Consider the following 20,553-nt stretch of genomic DNA (forward strand, 5'->3'; position numbering starts at 1 on the left):
GAAATTAATGTATGTTGCGACTTTAAAATTTACAGAATAACTCATCGAAGAATTTTCGAAGAATTTAAAAAGAGAAAAAAAACGTCCACAAGTGACCGAACAACACATTAATTCACAAATGAGTGGAAAAAAGGAAGAAAGAAAGACGAAGAAACAAAAAGGTTTAAGAAAAATGAAGAAATACACATACACAAAATAATCTGGGATGAACTTGTGTGGGTCGGGAGGATAACCACTCTCTGCAAGTGGCACGTTTTATAGTTCATGATTGTCCCTTGCTTTTGTAATTAGACAAACAATTAAAAACTAATTTATCATTTAAATAACAACAATTTTATACTTCGCAAAACGTGCTGAAATGCAGTAAGAGCAAAGTTCTGGTGTGTAAAAAGTTGGAAGTCATTCTGTCTTAAAGAACAAATTTGAAAAAACAGGATTGGGGATAATTGAAAAACAAATATGAAAACGTGCAGAAGGCGTGAGGAACAAAATAGGACTGTGTAAAAAAAAAAAACCAACTCATTCCGTCTTGCAGAATAGATTTTAAAACACAGGATTGGGGAAAATTCAGAAGTTTCCCATAAAAGGAAAACTTGTGCACCTGTCAGCAAAACGTTGCGGTAATATAGTGCCGTTCCATTTTTTCAAGTACACTTTATTTTTCACACTAATATCGTCCTTTTTCAATTTATACTGCAGTTCCAATAATTTACATTTTGTTTTGGTGATAAAATATTTTTAAAAAGATAATTTTATGCACGAAATCACAAAATTTGCTATTAATTTCAATTTCTAAAGGTCAGAATGACTTTTATTTCTAAATTCAATGCTCTGCAACTATACCTACGTTTCATTGAAATCTTCAAAAAACATAAAGTAGTAAAAAGACAGCGTTTTAAGGACTTGGTATTCCTCTTGTCTTTGCTCTATCCTATAAGTATTGTACACCTCTTCGTAAATCAAATATGCTCATGAATATTGCTTGTAGAGTGCACCAATGGAGAAACTTGTTACAGTATGACTATAGTCACGTCACAGCCGTAACCGTCATCACTAAAACATTGTAAGCGTTGAACGGAAATGAATTTTGGTATTTTGAATAATAAGCCCATTCAAAGCGATGAGCTGTTTCTAGTCAGATACGTTCGTGCTCACCAAAATTAGGACATATTGACAGAGGCATTTGACCTGATTAATATTAAATGAATTAATTCTCATTTAAATTTTGATATTTTTAGAAGCATATACATATCTTGAATGAAATATGACAATTAAATTGTCTGCACGGTTAGTAATAATCAACCTAATTACCGCTAATTAATTATGCATGTGTTTTCAAATGAATCATATGAATTGTTTACAATGCATATTAGTTTGCATGGTTTATATTAAAATATTTTATAATTTTTTTCTGTAGGTTGTTTCCCCCAGATTAAACACTTATTGCACTCATTTTATTGTATTATAATTTTGTTATATTATTTCTTATATTTATATATCAATTGCCAATGCTTCAAAATATCCTTTTTGCAACTTCAGTTTCACAATTTTTTCTTCTTAAATGATCCTATCATTTTATATGTATATATATTTTCTAATGCATTCTTTAAACATAAAATAAAGAATGGAAATGAGGAATATGTCAAAGAACCAACAGTCCGACCAAAGAGTAGAAAACAGACGAAACCACCAATGATCTTAAACGTAGCCACTAAATCATGCATGATGTAGCATCTATCAAAGAAATATATTTTTTTCATTGAGTAAAGTCTCCGTTATTTCCTCGTAAGAAATGTGCAATTGTTAATTTTTAGTTAAGAGACAATAAAGAGTTGTTAATTTGCTCTTAAACTGGCAGTGACAAAGTATGGTAAATATAAACCACAAATAATTCTATAATTATATGCATGCTAACCTCGTAATCATATTTTTAAATGAGAATTAATTTGAAGCGATGTCGTGTTTTAATTTTTTTTTTTTTAATATAATTAAAATGTCATCATGAAGCCGTCAAAGTTATGTCAACTAGCGCACGCTAATGCATTAATTGACACAAGTTTTGTGTTTGTCTGTTTACATAAGGTCATCATTCCAGGGTACCATTTGTCAATTACTCAGTGACATAGTCTTCTTTTCCAACGGCTCAATACAGATAGCAGGTCACATTCGTGGATGTAAAGCAAATCAAACTGGGTGAGTATTCATTTTTCCACAGCAATTTTACAAGTATTTTTTTAAGTTTAATTATTCATATCAATATATATAAATTATTAAACTAAAACTACCCATAAAATCAGAAAAATAATAAAATAAAAAGACGAGCAAAAATAAAGATTATTCGAAATATTCTCTAACATAAAGAACAAGTATGAAATTCTGAAATCGTTTATTTCTTTTTTTTTAAACAACAACAAATAAATAATAACCTAAAGCAAAATAAAAACAGATATGTACTGAGACAGGGTAACCCGTTGTGTCCTAACTTTTAACATATGTAAATGGACATTTAGAGATGAACTACGCAAAGGTTTTTTCTATCTAAATAAAATAACTTATCCCGTGAAAGACATTATCTTTGCAAATTAAACATCTATGCTCCGATTAGAGACCAGCTTGCTGTGGACTTCCGAATCTCAGTTTTATAAAGAATTCAGCACTAACAAAAACATTCTCTTATTTGATTCATAAAATATAAGAAATATTCTCTATCTCATTAAGAGCAAATAAAATATAATACATTTTGAAATCGTTTAATTATATGTTTTTATTTAGATCAACTTGTCACAACAAAACATATATTATAACCTAAAGCAAAATAAAAACAGTTATGTACTAAGACAGGGTAACACGTTATGTCCTAACTTTTAACATATTTAGATGGTCATTTAAAAATGAATAAGATCAAGTATTCTTTTATACAAAACATAACTTATTCCGTAAGGAACATTATTTATCTTGATAAGTAACACATCTATGCTACGGTTAGAGTCTATTTAACTGTGAGCTTCCAAATCTCAGTTTTATATAAACAAAATAAATCAGCACCAATAAAAGATTTCTCTTCTTTGAGAATAGCCAAAACGTTGCAATTGTCACCAAACATTGTGAAATGCATTCATGTAATTCCACCAGCGGTAGATTCTGGTAAGCGATTTAGCTAATTTTCACTGATACATATCACATATTTCAATGCACTTAATATTTTCATTACTAAAATACTTCTACAGCAGGGCTATCAAAAAAAATAATATCATAAATTGGTCATAAACTAAACGACATTATATCACAAACATAAAGACGTTTTTGTGTAATTATTAATCAACGGCAAGACATTTAAAAATGTAAATGGCATTATCCAATTTAAAACTTTTTTTAAGAATAAAAATTCTGCAAAAAACAAATTTCGCTCAAGATTGCGCATTTTTGGTATCATTGCTTAAAGAAATCAATTTTGAAGTACAAACATCATAGAGTATATTACGACATCTTAACATACTTAGTATGGAGTTGCGGCATGATCTATCTACTAGATACCGTGGATTTAAGCAAATAAGTGTCATTTACTACCATCAGCAATAAACACAACCCATACCGAATTGTCAGCTATAAATAAAAGCCCGACATGAAAAAATCAAACTCAAAAACCAACAACAACCTGATCTCTGACAAAACATTAAACGAAAAACAAATTATGGCCGTTAGCAATCACAGAAACCCTTTAAATATAGACTAGATAGGGTGAAAAAGGGGAACATTCAGAATTTAACCAAATTTGCTTTATTTCACAGATTTTAAAGAAATTAACTCAAATATGAAGTTTTATAAATATTTAATGAAGATTGATAGAATCATGGGCCTTAGATATGATGACTCAGCATAAATTCACAGATTACAGTATGCATAGTTTACTTAAAGTCCTGGATACAAAATTAATTCATAACATTTGCATATTTGTAAGTTAAATTGTTAAAAAGTGCTTATATTTACTCTTCGCAGTCATTGAAACTCATAGATCCTTCCTGAATATTATTTATGGAGTATTTGTGTCCTTTCGATAACCCAAAATTAAGCCCCAACACCTAATTCTTCTTTTTTGTCACCACGGCATAACAAATACAAGCTAGAAAAACAAAAATATCTCAAGAAAACTTGCAATAGTGTGTTCTATCCTGAATATGTACTAAATATTTCAAATTGCTAGAAACAGCAGAATGATTTAGGAAATTTGAGGCCCCAGGGGCAAAAAACATAGAAAATTGCCTACCCCCTGGGTCATAAAACAAATAATTTAACTTGTAAATGCTATGATTTTCTGATTTTAAAGTTCTTGATATAGAAACAATAACTATGTTTGGAAGTTATGCAAAAATCAGATTTTAGCAGTCATCTCTACAACATTTTAAGTGAATTTATATCTCAGACTGGTATCTGCATACATACAACTATTGCAAATATGGCTTTGTTTGAACACTTCTAGTATATATAGTAGCTAAATTGTGTCAGATATATGGTTACAGATGATACTGTTGTGACAAGAATTCTAAATTGACCATTTGAGGCAGAAAATGTGTTCTTTAATTGACAAATAGGCATACAGTAAGATGTGGACTGGAGACAGAGGCTGGATTGGATACTTTATATAATCTTGAATGTTGTGATGATTGACTGCTAAACATTACATTTATAATATTCTGATATGCTTTCAATATGTTATCAAAACAGTTTTTAACAGGTTCTAGGCATTTTTTATCAGAAAATATGTAAATAGGGTAAGCTGGCAATAATTAAAGTCTTGTTTTCAAATTCTTTAAAAAATTGCAACAGGGGAGGGGGTATAAAATGTATAGTAAAGAAAAACTTAGAGTATACACAATGATTTCTTTAAGACTATAATTCTGATAAATGAGTCATAATGTGAGAAAAACTGATTTTAGAGAGTTTTCTATTTGAATAAATGTCTGTATAGGTTGCACTTTGTAAATACAGCTGTTTCTGACAACACGCCTCTTTTGGGGAGAAATAGAATATTCATAGAAAATTAATTTTGTTTACATACTGGTACCCAGTTATGCTCTCTCTGTTCCATATCGCAGAGACAGAACTGGGGAATGTTACCAGTAAATAAACACGTGCATATTGTTTACATTGAAATCTGTGGTAACCTTTCATTCGAGGTAGGGGTAGTTAAGAAAATAAGTGTAAGTTTCAACTCTGAGAAGTTCGGGCATATAAACGTTGAAAATATGCCGCACAGCCCTATATTTTGACCTTTGAAAAAAATTGTGGTGCAAATGAACTTTCAATTCTAGGAAAAGATTTTTTTCAAAACTTCATAGTAAAAGTGGTACAGTTTTAGCCGTAAAAGGAGTTCCTATGGGAAATTGCATTGTCAATATTTACAGAAATGCAACCTAGAAGTATAAAAGCTTGTAAACGCAAAAAAATTATATGGGTATGTTTATTTCCGTTTTATTTCTATTCTTGTTACTTACCGTCGATGATTTAAGAGATTTGACTTGACGACATTTGTTTTGACCTTACTTGTTGTTTTATTAGTTCTATTAACAAGTGTGGACACAGATCAATGTTGAAAAAGTTTGTTAAATTTGTACATAAGTAAACACAGTTAAGATACTGTTAAATTATCTGAAAATTAAGTACACTTTCAAAAGCATATTGTTTTTACATTACATTACATGTTATTGTTTCGTGCCCGCGTTCATCAATTATATTATTTCTTCAAACAATTAAATCCTCAAAAAGCTTTAAAGAACATGCAGTTACATCTCATATATATATATCTGGTACAATACAAAAAAAAGTAAAATCACAAAAATACTGAACTCCGAGGAAAAATCAAAACGGAAAGTTCCTAATGAGATGGCAAAATCAAAGGATTAAACACATCAAACGAATGGACAACGACTGTCATATTCCTGACTTGGTATAGGCATTTTCAAATGTAAACAATTGTATATAACTAAAGTTTTCCTTATTCTAAACTTAATTTATACTAACTTTATTTCATGAAAAGAGGCCAATATTCACACATATGTCTCTTTCTAGAAAGGTTACAAATAATAGTTTATAAAAGAACCAATCCGTGTTCAGCATACACATGACGTCTTCATGAATTTAATGATGGGATTGAAAAGTATTTGTTTTGCTTGATATACGCGGTGTACATCAGAAAAAAACACATAATACTTATTAGGAACAATGTGTTGGAAGATAGTCGGCGTATTACCTTGAATAACACAAATTGATTGTGATTGTCGATTACGAAAATAGATGACTTCGACTTTCCTTCCTTAGATTTTCATAATATATAAGCAACATTCAAGTTGCACATCCATTTAAAGTATGTATATCTCAATGCTAATAAAATATTCACAGAAAAGTTCCATTTAGTAGCCAGAATATGTTACTTTCTGAACCAGAATATGTCCCTTTCGTAGCTAAAATACCATCCACTTTTTAAGTATGGCATACTCGAACGAGTTATCATGGTACTAAACAATCCTTTTTTGCTACCTTAAAGTGCATGCAACTCCATAAGTTTATAAATGTTACTTTGATTTCTTTCTTCCTAATAGATTTTCGAGATTTATTCATCGAAAACTACTTCCGCCTTAATAAATTCTCTTTTCGGTTCGAATTGCTATTTAATATGGAAATGAATATGATAGGAAATTATCAAAATGTTTAGAAGACCGGAAAACAGACATTCATCCACTCAATTTATAGGGTCATAAAGTAAGTCAATATTGCAGAGTTTCAGTTTCTTCTCTAAACATGTGCTATTGTCGTAACTGTAAGAAACTTCTTTATTATGTTGTAGACATCACTATGATTGTGATTCCTGTTCTTCTGCTGGTGTCGTTCAGTACCAAAACATCTGGTCAAGGTCAAGGTAATTCATGGGACACTCTTACAAATGACGTTAACCCGGTAACTGGATGGGAAGAGGTACGGCCTACACCTACCGCCGATCCTAACACGTCCACACCAGGAAGTACTGTTAGCTCTCAATCACAGACAGAACCTACACAAAAACGGAAACAACACAATATGAGAGAATCAGGTTTTAGTGCCAGTGAGAAGCAACCATCTCTTTCTTTAGACAAGATGGACACGGGAACATTCCATTATAAAGAAACTGAAACCAATACGGCCAAAGCGACAAATTCAAAGTTAGAACAGTCTGCCAACGAAATACCAGCTGTTCCTGTGCCGTATACACCCGTAAATATGGATGTACTAGATAGTAATCCTAAAGTTCTTAATGCTCCAGTAGTTATACCTGAAACTCAAATAATTGAACTGAACCATAATTCACCCCATGCTATAAAAGACAACCAGTCTCGGTTATCAAAACAAACTGGTTTATCTACTGGTATCGAAATACCGATGTCACACTTCCGTAGAACAAGTTCAGGGTCAAGGGTTGATTCCAATATAAATACTGATAATAATAATTATATTATAATGGAACCTGTTCCAAGAGAAAATATTGTAGCTGCTCAGGATAACACTTATTCTTTGAAATTATCTGGTTCTAAGGAACAAAAGAGAACAGACGAAACGGACACTAGCAAATCAGAACTGGTTGATGTACGTCCAGAATATCTTGTTGATGTCAAAAGAATTAACAATGAAGTTCAACCAATTCCTTTGACGATCACAGAATCCGTACTGACGCCAACAATTCAAAACAACCCTCAAGTGGTTGGTATTCCTATAGATGGAACAATTAAATCAGAGGTAGGCATTCCAGCAACATCAAATACAGAACAATCAGATAAGTCTTTTATCAGTCAAGCTGTAGACTCAAAAGCATTTGAACCATTAAAAGGAACAGCACTTGAAGAACCTGAAACAGAAATGCTATTTGCGACAAACATTGCAAAACATTCGGGGGCTTTAATAGATTCATCCATTGTCGATTCTAACAAGCCTTCGAAGTCCGATAATGAAAAGAATATACCCAAAGATGTACCTGCATTCACTAATGAATTAGCTACGACAGAAATTCAAACAAATCCGATCGAAGGAAATAATGTTGAAAATAAGGTTTTAACAGAATTAGTAGCCACTGGCAGTGAAACAGAAAGTACAACTACTGGAACTGTTTCGAAAAATAATGAAATCACAAAGGCAACGGGCAATGTAAATACGGGAACCTCTGAAATGAACCACCAAACAGCCATTGAATTCCCTATTGAAGGTCATATGAAGGATGCAAAATTAGTGAATGACGTTAATGAATCATCTAAAACCCCTGAAACATACATTGCCGCCCCATTAGGAACTGATTTCAAAGAGACAGTGGTAAATGGCTGGATATTGATAGATCACCCTAAAACATCCGAAACAGTCAGTGTACCTCAATCAAGTGGAACTCTTTTAGAAGACCCAAATAAAGACACATCATTGGCCAAAGACGTGATAGCTCAATCAAAAACCTCCGAAACAATCAGTGCACCTCAATCTAGTGGAACTGTTTTAGAAGAAACAAATAAAGATACAACATTGGACAAAGGCGTGATTGATCAATCTATAACCTCTGAAAAAATCAGTGAACCTGAAATAAGCGGACCTGTTGTACACGAACCGAATAAAGATAATACAATAGTAAGTGACGTGATAGAACAAACAATTAGTGAACAACAGTTAACTGATAAGGCTGTTGTAGGAGCTCCGATCGCGCCTGGTGGATTATCTATTCCAATGCCACTTGAAGACCTGCCTGCCAATGCTGTACAAAGTTTTACCAGAGAAGGAGCAACAGAGGAACAACCTTCTTTAAATGATCAAATACCAGTGAATGAAGTGGCAAGTTTGAATGAGAATGTCCCTACAGTTCCTCATAGTAATGTAGTAACAAACACTGAAGCAGTATTTGATACCAATGCAGCAACAAACACTGAAGCAGTATTAGATAACAAAGCAGCAACAAATACTGAAGCAGTTTTGAATGTCAAGACATCACCAAACACTGAAGTAGTTTTAGATAAAAACTTAGGAACAAAAATGGAAACAGTTTTAGATAGCAAGACATCACCAAACACTGAAGCAGTTATAGATGGCAAGACAGCAACAAACACCGAAACTGTTTTGGATAGCAATACAGCAACAAACACTGGATCAATTTTAGATAGTACGGCAGCAGTAAACAATGAAGCAGTTCTGGATACCACAGCAGCAGCAAACAACAAAGCAGTTTTGGATAACACGGCAGCAGAAAACAACGAAGCAGTGTTAGATAGCAAGACAGCAGTAAACAATGAAGCAGTATTGGATAGTTATACATCAACAGACACTGGAGCAGTATTAGATAGCATGTCAACAGCAAATACCGGCGCAGTTTTAGATAGCATGATAGCACCAAAAACTGAATTAGTTTTGGAAAGCAAGACGGTACCAAATACTGAAGCAGGTGTCGATAACACGGCAGTTACAAACACTGAAGCACTTTTGGATAGCAATGCAGCGACAAACGCTGAATCAGTTTTAGATAGTATGGCACTAACACACACTGGAGAAGTTTTAGTGGACAAGGCTTCAACTACTGATGCAGGTTTAGATAGAAAGGCAACAACAAACACTGAATCAGTCGTGGATGGCAATACAGAAGCAAACACTGAAGCACTTTCGGATAGCAATACAGCAACAAAGACTGATGCCGTTTTGGATATCAATCCAGCAACAAACACCGAAAAAATTTTGGAAAGTAATGTTGCAGAAGAGACTGAAGCAGTTTTGGTTAACAATAAAGCCATAAAGCCAGAAGCAGCTGTAGATAACAAAGCTACAACAAACACTGAGGCAGTTTTGGATAGCAATGTACCAACAAAGACCAAAGCAGTTTTGGTTAATGATAAAGCAACAAAGCCTGAAGAAGTTGTAGATAGCAAAACTGTAGCAAACGCTGAGGCAGTTTTGGATGGCAATGTAGCAACAAACACCGAAACAGTTTTGGATAGCAATGCGGCAACAAAGCCTGAAGCAGTTGTGGATAACAAAGCTGCAACAAACGCTGATGCAGTTTTCGATAGCAATGCAGCAACAAACACCGAGACAGTTTTGGATAAAATTGTGGCAACAAAACCTGAAGCAGTTGTGGATAGCAAGTCTATTTCAATCGATCAGGCACAAACATTGGATGCAACAGTACCTGAAGGTACCATTACAAAGTCTCAAAATGTTGAGGCCATTGTTATTCCAGCGACCTTCTATGAAGACAACTTACTCAAAAGCGAACCGTTAGCAGCTTCTGGTGTTATACATATAAATTCCTTGGATAAATCGGATACTTCATCTGCAAGCAATTTGGGTCAATCTCTTGAATCTAAAACTGTAGATTCACAACAATCTGATCTGCTTGGAGGTACTAAAGACAATCTACAAAATACCCTTGCTGTCTCGCAAGATACTGAGAAGGCATTCACAGACAAGTCAAGCCCACCTAAAAGTCATCAAACAAAATCTGTTCAGACTTCAGATCAACTCGTAGGTAAAGAGGGAGTGGTTGTATATATGCCGAGTCAATCCGAAACTGCTACTGGAACAGGTTTGGATCAGCCAGAGCAATCTGTATTATATAAAGAGGTTCCCGTGGTACAATTTAAAGCAACGGATACGGTGTCAGAAACTTCTACATTAACTGACGGCATTATACCGGTCACAGCGGAAAAGGACATTAAAACTACAAATCTTGAATCGACGATCCCAGTGGAAACTGAAGGTAAACAGATCATGTCTGAGCATTCAACCAGCTTAAAAATAAGCGACGAACAACAACTATCAAACAACAAACCTCTAGTGGAAGGATCTCTATCAATTGATCAAACCGTGATATCTAAAGATGTCGATGGGGTCGTTATTGAAGAGATTTCTCCAGAAACAGTTAATGTCGACTTAGTGTTTTCACCAACACCAGATAAAGTAGATATCATACCAGCATCTCAAGAGACAACAACAGTTAAGAAGATTGATGAAACTCCACAGTATGAGATAAAAGGTATTGCAAATACAGAAAAGTATGACCTGGCACTCGAAACATCAAAACATACAGACGCTACTAAACCGATGGTAACAACTACCTTATCACCATCTATTGCTAGTGAATCGTTAACTTTGGATGGACAAAATATAAAAACTGAATCAATTAAAATAGCAGACACTACTGTACCTGATATAAAAACTACCGTTTCACCATTTATTGGTGATGAATCACCAACGGTGCCAAAATTTGATGAACAAAATGTACAAACTGAATCAGCTAAAATAGCAGACACTATAGTACCTGATATAAAAACTACCGTATCACCATTCATTGGTGTTGAATCACCAACGGTGCCAATAATTCAGGAACAAAATATAAATACTGAATCAGCTAAAATAGCAGACACTACTGTACCTGATATAAAAACTACCGTATCACCATTCATTGGTGTTGAATCACCAACGGTGCCAATAATTCAGGAACAAAATATAAAAACTGAATCAGCTAAAATAGCAGACACTACTGTACCTGATATAAAAACTACCGTATCACCATTTATTGGTGGTGAATCACCAACGGTGCCAAAATTTGATGAACAAAATGTACAAACTGAATCAGCTAAAATAGCAGACACTACTGTACCTGATATAAAAACTACCGTATCACCATTTATTGGTGGTGAATCACCAACGGTGCCAATAATTCAGGAACAAAATATAAACACGGAATCAGCTAAAATAGCAGACACTACTGTACCTGATATAAAAACTACCGTATCACCATTCATTGGTGTTGAATCACCAACGGTGCCAATAATTCAGGAACAAAATATAAACACTGAATCAGCTAAAATAGCAGACACTACTGTACCTGATATAAAAACTACCGTATCACCATTTATTGGTGGTGAATCACCAACGGTGCCAAAATTTGATGAACAAAATGTACAAACTGAATCAGCTAAAATAGCAGACACTATAGTACCTGATATAAAAACTACCGTATCACCATTCATTGGTGTTGAATCACCAACGGTGCCAATAATTCAGGAACAAAATATAAACACTGAATCAGCTAAAATAGTAGACACTACTGTACCTGATATAAAAACTACCGTATCACCATTTATTGGTGGTGAATCTCCAACGGTGCCAAAATTTGATGAACAAAATGTACAAACAGAATCAGTTAAAATAGCAGACACTATAGTACTTGATATAAAAACTACCGTATCACCATTCATTGGTAGTGAATCACCATCTGTACCAATAAAGGATGAACAAAATGTTAAAACTGAATCAGCTAAAATAGCACCAGAAAGTATATTAGTTGAGCAGAAACAGGAAGTTGTTGATTCAACGGTTACTGAACCAATACATATCAACACAGTACCACAAACTGAAGGAACTGAGAAAGCAAATATTGAACCTGTCTATACAACAATCGAAAACCCCGATTTACTTGTAAAAAACAATATACATGACAAAGCAACAGAACAACAAATGACAATTAAAGATCAGGCAGTAATTGTTACAGAGATAAAACAGACAGAAAAACAAACACTTGAACCTCGTGGCAAACAAACTATTGAAGAAACACAGAAAACTGCATTACCAGAAACATACGTCACTGATACAGGACCCGAAAAATCTCAACTTAAACGAAGACTTGAAACAACCGACGTCAGAGTGACCGCATTAAAACCTGGAAAAACATCAAGAGTAGCGACGAGGACAATGGAAACAACGAACGAACTTTCAAGGGACTTATATGACAGAAGTATGCAGATACATCAAAGACAAGAACAGATGAATAATAAATTTGACAGAAAACATAATCTAGTTGAACAGTATGAACCAGAAATGACGTCTCCAGCTTTAGAAAGTAAGTAGTTTTATTATGTGTCAGTAATTTGAATAGATACAATCTCGGATACTTTGTTACAACAAAAAGCCGAAGCATCCTTATCAAAGGTCCTATACACATATATGCGGAGTACAAACCAATGATACAACAAGCTAACTTCACTTTCAACCAAAAATACATTCAAATTCATGTCAGTTTGGAGGTCAATAACTTGAAAACCAAAATGTCAAAACAAAACCATATCAATTCGTAACTAAGGTCAAGATAAGGAATTCACTTGTCATGAACGCATGATCTTTTCAAAAACGAAATGTTAACACATTCTATGTATATGTTACAATATTTAACATGTTTAACATATGAAAAATAAGAAACATCTAAATGAAAACGAAAACACAGATCTCAAAATATTGATAAAAACAAAATAAGATTTGTTCACAAAATTTTATCATTTCAAAACACTTTTCATTATTTCAAGAGATTTCAGTGAGACCATAAATCGTTCTAATAAGCTTTTATTTAAGTCCAACATATGCATCGTAAAAACCTTATCGTCACGACAACTGTTATTTATTCTTTTATTGTAGCTTTATGTGGCAATAGCATGTTTATTGATGGAATTGGTTATGCTGAGTACCCTGGGTATTGCGATAAATTAGTTCAATGTTACCAATATCAACAAAGAGTTGTTGCTGTGCAAAGAGAATGTCCTTATGGATATTTCTGGCATCAGGACCAAGTATTATGTCGACCACCAGCAGAGGTTCCTTGTTATGATGGTAAATATTACAAGTAACAGTCAAATAGTTAAAAGTCGTGTCAAGTAACTTGTTACTATGATTAAACTTACAAATGAAAATTACACTTTAGAGATTGTTTATGACTCCAAAACTCTTTATTTGCCTTACTCAAATCGTTGAGAGCCACATATTTGGAAGCCGCGGATGTATACGTACCGAAACACTTATTGAGCTAAAAAAAATGCTATGAATGGGGTTTATGAAAGGAACAAAAATATTGTTTTAATATTATATAATATAACATCCAAACAAGTACCATTATTTATAAAAAAAAACTTTGTATAGATTTTATTTTCTGTATAAGTGGATTTAACCACTTGTTATGCCTTTGAATGTAATATGTTGTGCTTGACTTTCAGATCCATGTTTGGATATAGATATGGTACAATACAACAGAACAGGTGGATGTCGTTCTTACTTTCGCTGTGACTATGGAATATCTGTTCCTATGTGTTGCGAGAAAGGCTACCGTTATAACAACTATGGATGTGTACCAGACCCAACATGCAGGGACCCCTGTTTGACCCCTTATGATATTGAAAATAGAATGCGATTTCAAGGTTAGATTTTATTAATATTCAATAGAACAAAATGTAGCTGTTATATTTAATTCAGTTATCTCACCCTTTTCTGAAAAATAATGTACTATGCATTTTGTATTCAAGCATAACCGACTAAACACTTATTGTCGAAATGTGAATAAAACTAGTACTGTATATGTTATTTCAAGGATGACGTCCATCTTAGTATTATTAAAATCTCTTTATATGTTTTCCAAATAACTTCCAAGTGCTTCTGATGAAGTTTCTACGCCTATTTAATCAATCAGGCTTGGAACATGGGTCAATATTTTGGAAAATTGTAGCATACAATAAATGGTTTGACATACTTATTTAATTGCTATGTTTTTGTCACTGAAATAAGGCATTGTCTTCTTACAGCATGCAAGTTCTTACCTGATGAATACAATCCTCATGGTTATCTTACTTTGGAACATAATGGATTAAGAATTCGAGCTTGTCCAGAAGGAACTATATTCAGTGCAAGACAGTGTGGATGTAGAAGAGGATCAGGACCAATGCGTAATGGTAGACGTAGAATGAGAGGTTAGCATCATTAAAATTACTGTTCAATTTTTGAGGGTTTGAATTGGGTTCTCAGAATACAGAGTAATAATTAAAATTAAAAGGCAAAAAAACAATATAACAATTAAGGAAAGTAATAAAAAGAAAGAATACACAATAATGAGGTGCTAAATGTAATATAAGAAATAGAGGACATGCTCTTAAAATGAAGACATGCAGTATTGGAGGACACCGTTTCCCATCCACAATTTGATAATAATTTTAAAAAAGTTGTTCTGCTTTCTAAATACAAAAAAAACTGAATCACCATGGGGAATGCTTATTTCAAGTGTAGAGTCAGTATGGCGTAAAATATGCGTGCTAAGTAATAAGTCTAATTTATCAGTTACATTTTATTTTTGAGAATTTTACTATCGATGAAAAAAATCTATGAGTTTGACTGTCCCTTTTGGTATCTTTCGTCCCTCTTCCAAACGTGTATAAGTATATTACATGTATGTTTCATTATAAACTTTAATTTTGATTGGCTGCTAATAACCGTTTGGCACTACTATTCAATATTATTTCCGTTTAGAACACAAAAACTATGACTGCACGCGGTATTCATGACAATGTAATGCTCGACTTATCTCGATGTTGGGAAGCATGTATTAATTTAGGCAATTGCAAACGGGGAAATATTGGTCTCATATATAATACCTCAATACCTGTTGAGCTTGACTTTAGAAATTAATTATCAATATATTGTGACGTAATCAGTTGTCCATGATTTTCTATGCAAATAAGGCAGCAACCATTTGATTTTCTAGGGGGGGTGGGAGGGGGGCTATGGATTTTTTTGGAAAAAACAGTTTGTTTCCAGTTTTGGGAGAAACAATAATTTCTTTCTCATCCTGAGAAAAAAAATGTTTGTTTCAACCTCAGCTGCCACTATATGTAATGCTAAAATTGAAAGAAAATTTTTTTTTTCGACTTCTCGCCAAAGGCGGAAAAAAATTTGTCCAGAAACAACACCACCACCACCCCGAAAATCAAATGGTTGCTGCCTAAGCGTCAGTGATTCTCAAACATTAGTTTCTTATTCAGAATGTCAGCCAGATTTCTACATGAATTTCAATTACGGATTCAAGGAGTTGTCAGGTTCCAACATGGCGTTTGACGTAAACAATGTCGTCATTAATGATGGCGCTGCACAATTTAACGGAAATGGGCGCATAACTCTGTGGGGATTTATGAATAAAGAACTAGGAACTAAATTTGCCATTAGATTACGATTCAAACCAGATCCAAAGGCAACAGAAAAAGGAAATTTGATTTCAAACTGCGGCATGACGGGTATTGCAACAGTTGCAATAGGATTAGAAAATCATAGAGTGAAATTAGTAGCCAAAAGTACCAGTTTTAGTAGAAGAACTATAATCAATAGTCATTTCGATGTAAGTATCGCATAAATACATAATTAAGTACACGTGGTGTGTGCAATCGGTACCATACCATTTTCTTTCAAAAAAATACTTATTTTTTTGCATGAAATCGGATGATTTCTCTTCAATTTGTATTTGAAAGGAGCATTTATTGCTAGGGGAATATTTAGGACATTATGTACTGAAATCAAAAACCAAATATGTTTGTTTATACGTTTCTAGATTAAACACGTGTATTCCAAATGTCATAGACGGTCCTAAAGCCTTGCTATTAATGACGTTTGTGAATTTGTTTATATAAAGGGTTGAACCTGTCAACTTTTAATAACATAAGCAACACGACGGGTGCCAGATGTGGAGCAGGATATGCTAACCCTTTTGGAGCAACTGAGATCACCCCCAGTTTTTCGTAAGGGTTCGTGGATGCCTATCTCAGTTATCTATGTTGTGTTTTCTGTACTATTATTTGTTTGTTTGTCTGTTTTATTTTTAGCCATGGCGTTCTCAGTTTTTTTGTTTTCTATCTATGAAGTTTGACTGTCTCTCTGGTATCTTTCGCCACTCCTTTACACCGCATTTTATATATTGATGCCCTTTTTATGGGACTGTGTCCCTCTGTCTTCAGTTTAAAGCTTAAACACTTATATATGTATTTAGTGGTTAAGTTGTAATGCAATAATTATTTATTTTTATAGCCATACTCTTGGAATGACATCACATATGTGTATGATGGTAACAGTTTCGTTGCTGCAATAGATGGCTATAGATCTAGAAAGCCGTTGGGAGGTACGTTGATTTAGTTTGAAATCGTTTTAGTGTTGAATTGTCTTCAATTAACAGTCCAATTATGAATATGATTTACTTTTAATTTATTGGTATTTTAGTTTAGTAAGTTGGAAGACTTGAAATGATAATATGATTGAAATCAAAATATTTACAAACTGTTTATAAATATATAAAAAAAAGACTGATATTTTCAAATTAATTTGAAAAAAATATGCAAACAGAGAGTAAAAAAATGAAAAATACATAGGATCAGGTTAAATCATTGAGACTTTGGAATGATATATATACCCGGGAATGGTTCTAACTGATGACTAATTGGGTTTTGTGTCCTTGGTTTATGAATAATGGAAAATAACTTTTCTTACATGTTTAAAACTTATTCTTTTTAAATTTCGATCATTACTTGTGAAAGTGTTACTTTGTTTACGAACAAGACGTTATTTAATACCATATTTATTTTTCAGGTTTACTAGAAACAAGATCAAATGCTATTGTAATAGGTGGTTGTCCTAAACCTGGTTCGGGATACAAAGGTTTGATAGATAGTGTAAGTTGAATGTTATTTTCATCTTTATCTCTTTACAAATAGAAAGGGAATGAGTATAACAGTTTCTGCACTTAACTGTACTCAATTTACCCGACTATTGACTATTTGATTCGCCTTGAGTTGTGCCGGAATTGAACATACGGAATCAAAATCAAAGCCACAATTTTACAAGTTTTGAACGAAATGTACACGGCCAAGTTCTCAATTGGATCTAAAACGTACCCAATCTATTCTACACAATAAAATATCTTTGATTCAAAGAAGCCATGTACAGTTCCGGCTTGAAATGCATTACAAGAACAGACATATCATATCATATTCCAGTACATATTTTTATTTTAGACATTATTAATGTCTTCGATTTAAGAGCGCAAGCGATTTGAATGATTGTCATTATATAAGTTTAATTGGGGGAATAGTTTGGGAAGACAAAAAGCATAAAATGTTTACGAGCATCGGTTACGAGTTAGATTTTTACTAGCTTGGTCAATGCAGCTAACACAGTCGTATTTCTACACTAAGCACGTGACATTTTGGAGTAAGAAAAAGACGACTTCTCGAAGTCAGAAAAATGTCGTCGTATAAACTAGTACGCTACAAACTGACATGGACTTGTCGGTCATATTAAATTATATAAAAAGGAAGATGTGGTAGGATTGCCAATGAAACTAATAATAAACATAAGCATGGTTTTTGCACTGATATACATGTAAAATTTGCGTGACAGAATTATTTATAGCTATGTTTACGAAATGCATTTGTTTCTTTCTAAATTCAAAACTTTGTTATACACTGTTTTACATAACCCATGCTGAATGACCTTTGTATTAATTTTATTTTCCAGATTGAAGTATTTAGTGGTTGTATTCCAAGACATATTTACAAACCTCGTAAACAACGGTGAAATCCTTAAAACATTTTAACGGAGCTGGTTCTTTGTTAATTTATGTGATAGAATAATAGTCTTAGGACCAACAGTTGAGCAGTTTTACGTAGAATGACATTTGATTGAATTTCATACGACAAGAACGAGTGAATTTGTATTTTCTTGTTTTCTGAATTTAAGAGATTTTAACAACAACTTATTTCTGAGAAAAATTGTCCCATTCAGAATTAAGTTTAGCATTTTCGCGAGTAGTAATAGTCTGCAGGTAGATTATCATATTATCATATATGCACCTTTCGATATTTTATATTAATCACATCACTATATATGTCCACGGAAACTCTGTTTGGTGTATGCCCATCAAACATTTTACCCGGTATACTACATATATCCGAAAGACCGCACTTTATATCGTGAACAAGCAATTTTTTTTTATATTGTTATTTTTTAATTATATTGTTGTTACTTCATTCTCATTTTTTATCATTTTTATGCAAATAAAACAGTATTACATGCCTATTTTGAATTTAACATGTTTTTTATTGTTTAATTAATGTAAACTTGTGGTTTTTAATTAAAATTCCACTTGTATACATTAAAAACTCACGATATAATGTTAATCAGTGTAGAAAAGTCGACAAAATTACTTAATTTGCTGTCCCATCTTATATAGCTGTCACACAAATAACACGGTCAGAACATTTCGTCTGATGAATCTTATTTATAGAAATTGTCATTTTCTGTTTTCCGTATATAAATGTCACTTTTTTAACTCTATGAATATATCAGACACAGAATAATTTGGTGAAAATGAAATATTAAGTATTGTTTTGTTGCACACTAGTGTTTGTGTTGTTTCGTTGTTTTCCTCTTATGTGTTTCACTCGGTTTTAGTTTGTAACCTGGATATATTTTCTCCAATCGATTAATGACTTTCGAACAGCGGTATACTGCTGTTGCCTTTATTTAATAAATGCTTATAAATTGACACTGTATTGTGCTTAGTGTGCTATGTAATTCGTGAAAAAAATGTAGGAATTATTACATAGACTTTACCAATGACAAACTTTCATGAAAATAATTCATAAAAGTTCTCTATTTTTCATCACGTGATAATAACATTACTTACTTCCTGTAAAACTTTATGAAAAAAGAGACATTTTTGACTTCCCCATTGTGATTTTTCATTTCTATGTATATGTAGCAATATTCCAGCGGCGACTGCATATGGAATATTTATCTTTCAGTTGATATCCTGAGGTTGTACTCCTTAAATTTCTGAAGATTTCCTTGATAGATGGTTGCTTCTAACAAAGAAGCTATTAAACCCATAGTTACAAGTGCCATTTAGAGTACTACCTTCGACTTATTTAACGAACGCCAACACAAATTGGTTGACCATTATCAAATATCTGTTTAAACACCTCCATCCTTCCTCTTTTAATAAAATGTGATCACCGAATTAGATTAATCTCCGGATATGTACTTACATATACAACACGACGGTTGACACATGTGATCAATAAAGGCAGCAGTAGTATACCGCTGTTCAAAACTCGTAAATCTATGGACAAAAAAACAAAATCGGGGTAACAAACCAAAACTGAGGGAAACACATTAAATATATGAGGAAAACAACGACACAACATTAAAATGCAACACACACAGAAACGGACTAAGCATTAGACAAAATCCGATGAGAATAACAAATATAACATCAAAACCAAATACATGAATTTGGGATAGAAAAGAACCGTGACACGTCTTATAGTAATGTAAATTCACACTAAAATATAAGAGAAAACAAACGACACAACGGAAACACAACGTTAAAATGTTACACACACAGATCATGTCATCAAAAGATCTAATTACCTTTCCGGATCATCTGATTAAGATTATTCCTAGGAATTGGTGAGATTTGGATAGTTCAGTCTTTAACTTTCTACGTTTTGTTTTGCTTACAGTAATTTGTCGGTTGGTAGTTTTTCTTGGCATTTTAGTTGGTTTTTGACATGTGAGTTTGACTATGCTGTTGGTACCTTCCGCCTCTGTGTTGCTAGTTTTACCCAAGGTTATAGTAATTGACGTTTTTTAATGCTTGCTTTCAATTTATAAAATAAATGAAGGAAGATGTGGGGTAAAAGTTAA

The 20,553-nt window shown here is 33.1% G+C and overlaps 1 protein-coding gene across 1 annotated transcript; it reads left to right on the plus strand.

The window, feature by feature from the left end:
• The first annotated feature begins 2,115 nt into the window (after positions 1–2,115).
• On the plus strand, positions 2,116–18,921 carry LOC143075688 (uncharacterized). Its single transcript, XM_076251229.1, has 9 exons — positions 2,116–2,193; positions 6,842–12,892; positions 13,462–13,653; positions 14,034–14,234; positions 14,616–14,780; positions 15,846–16,195; positions 16,879–16,969; positions 17,434–17,516; positions 18,361–18,921. The coding sequence occupies exons 2-9, from the start codon at positions 6,850–6,852 to the stop codon at positions 18,418–18,420; spliced, it is 7,185 nt and encodes a 2,394-aa protein (XP_076107344.1). The 5' UTR covers positions 2,116–2,193; positions 6,842–6,849; the 3' UTR covers positions 18,421–18,921.
• The last annotated feature ends 1,632 nt before the right edge of the window (positions 18,922–20,553 follow it).

This window comes from Mytilus galloprovincialis, chromosome 5 (assembly GCF_965363235.1).
Source record: "Mytilus galloprovincialis chromosome 5, xbMytGall1.hap1.1, whole genome shotgun sequence".
Classification (NCBI taxonomy): domain Eukaryota; kingdom Metazoa; phylum Mollusca; class Bivalvia; order Mytilida; family Mytilidae; genus Mytilus; species Mytilus galloprovincialis.

Bases quoted from the DNA above. Each gene is read 5' to 3' on its own strand.
- LOC143075688 (XM_076251229.1), top strand. From the start codon at position 6,850: ATGATTGTGATTCCTGTTCTTCTGCTGGTGTCGTTCAGTACCAAAACA. The intron at 14,235-14,615 runs GTTAGATTTTAT...GTCTTCTTACAG, and splicing joins AAATAGAATGCGATTTCAAG to CATGCAAGTTCTTACCTGAT. The intron at 14,781-15,845 runs GTTAGCATCATT...TTTCTTATTCAG, and splicing joins TGGTAGACGTAGAATGAGAG to AATGTCAGCCAGATTTCTAC.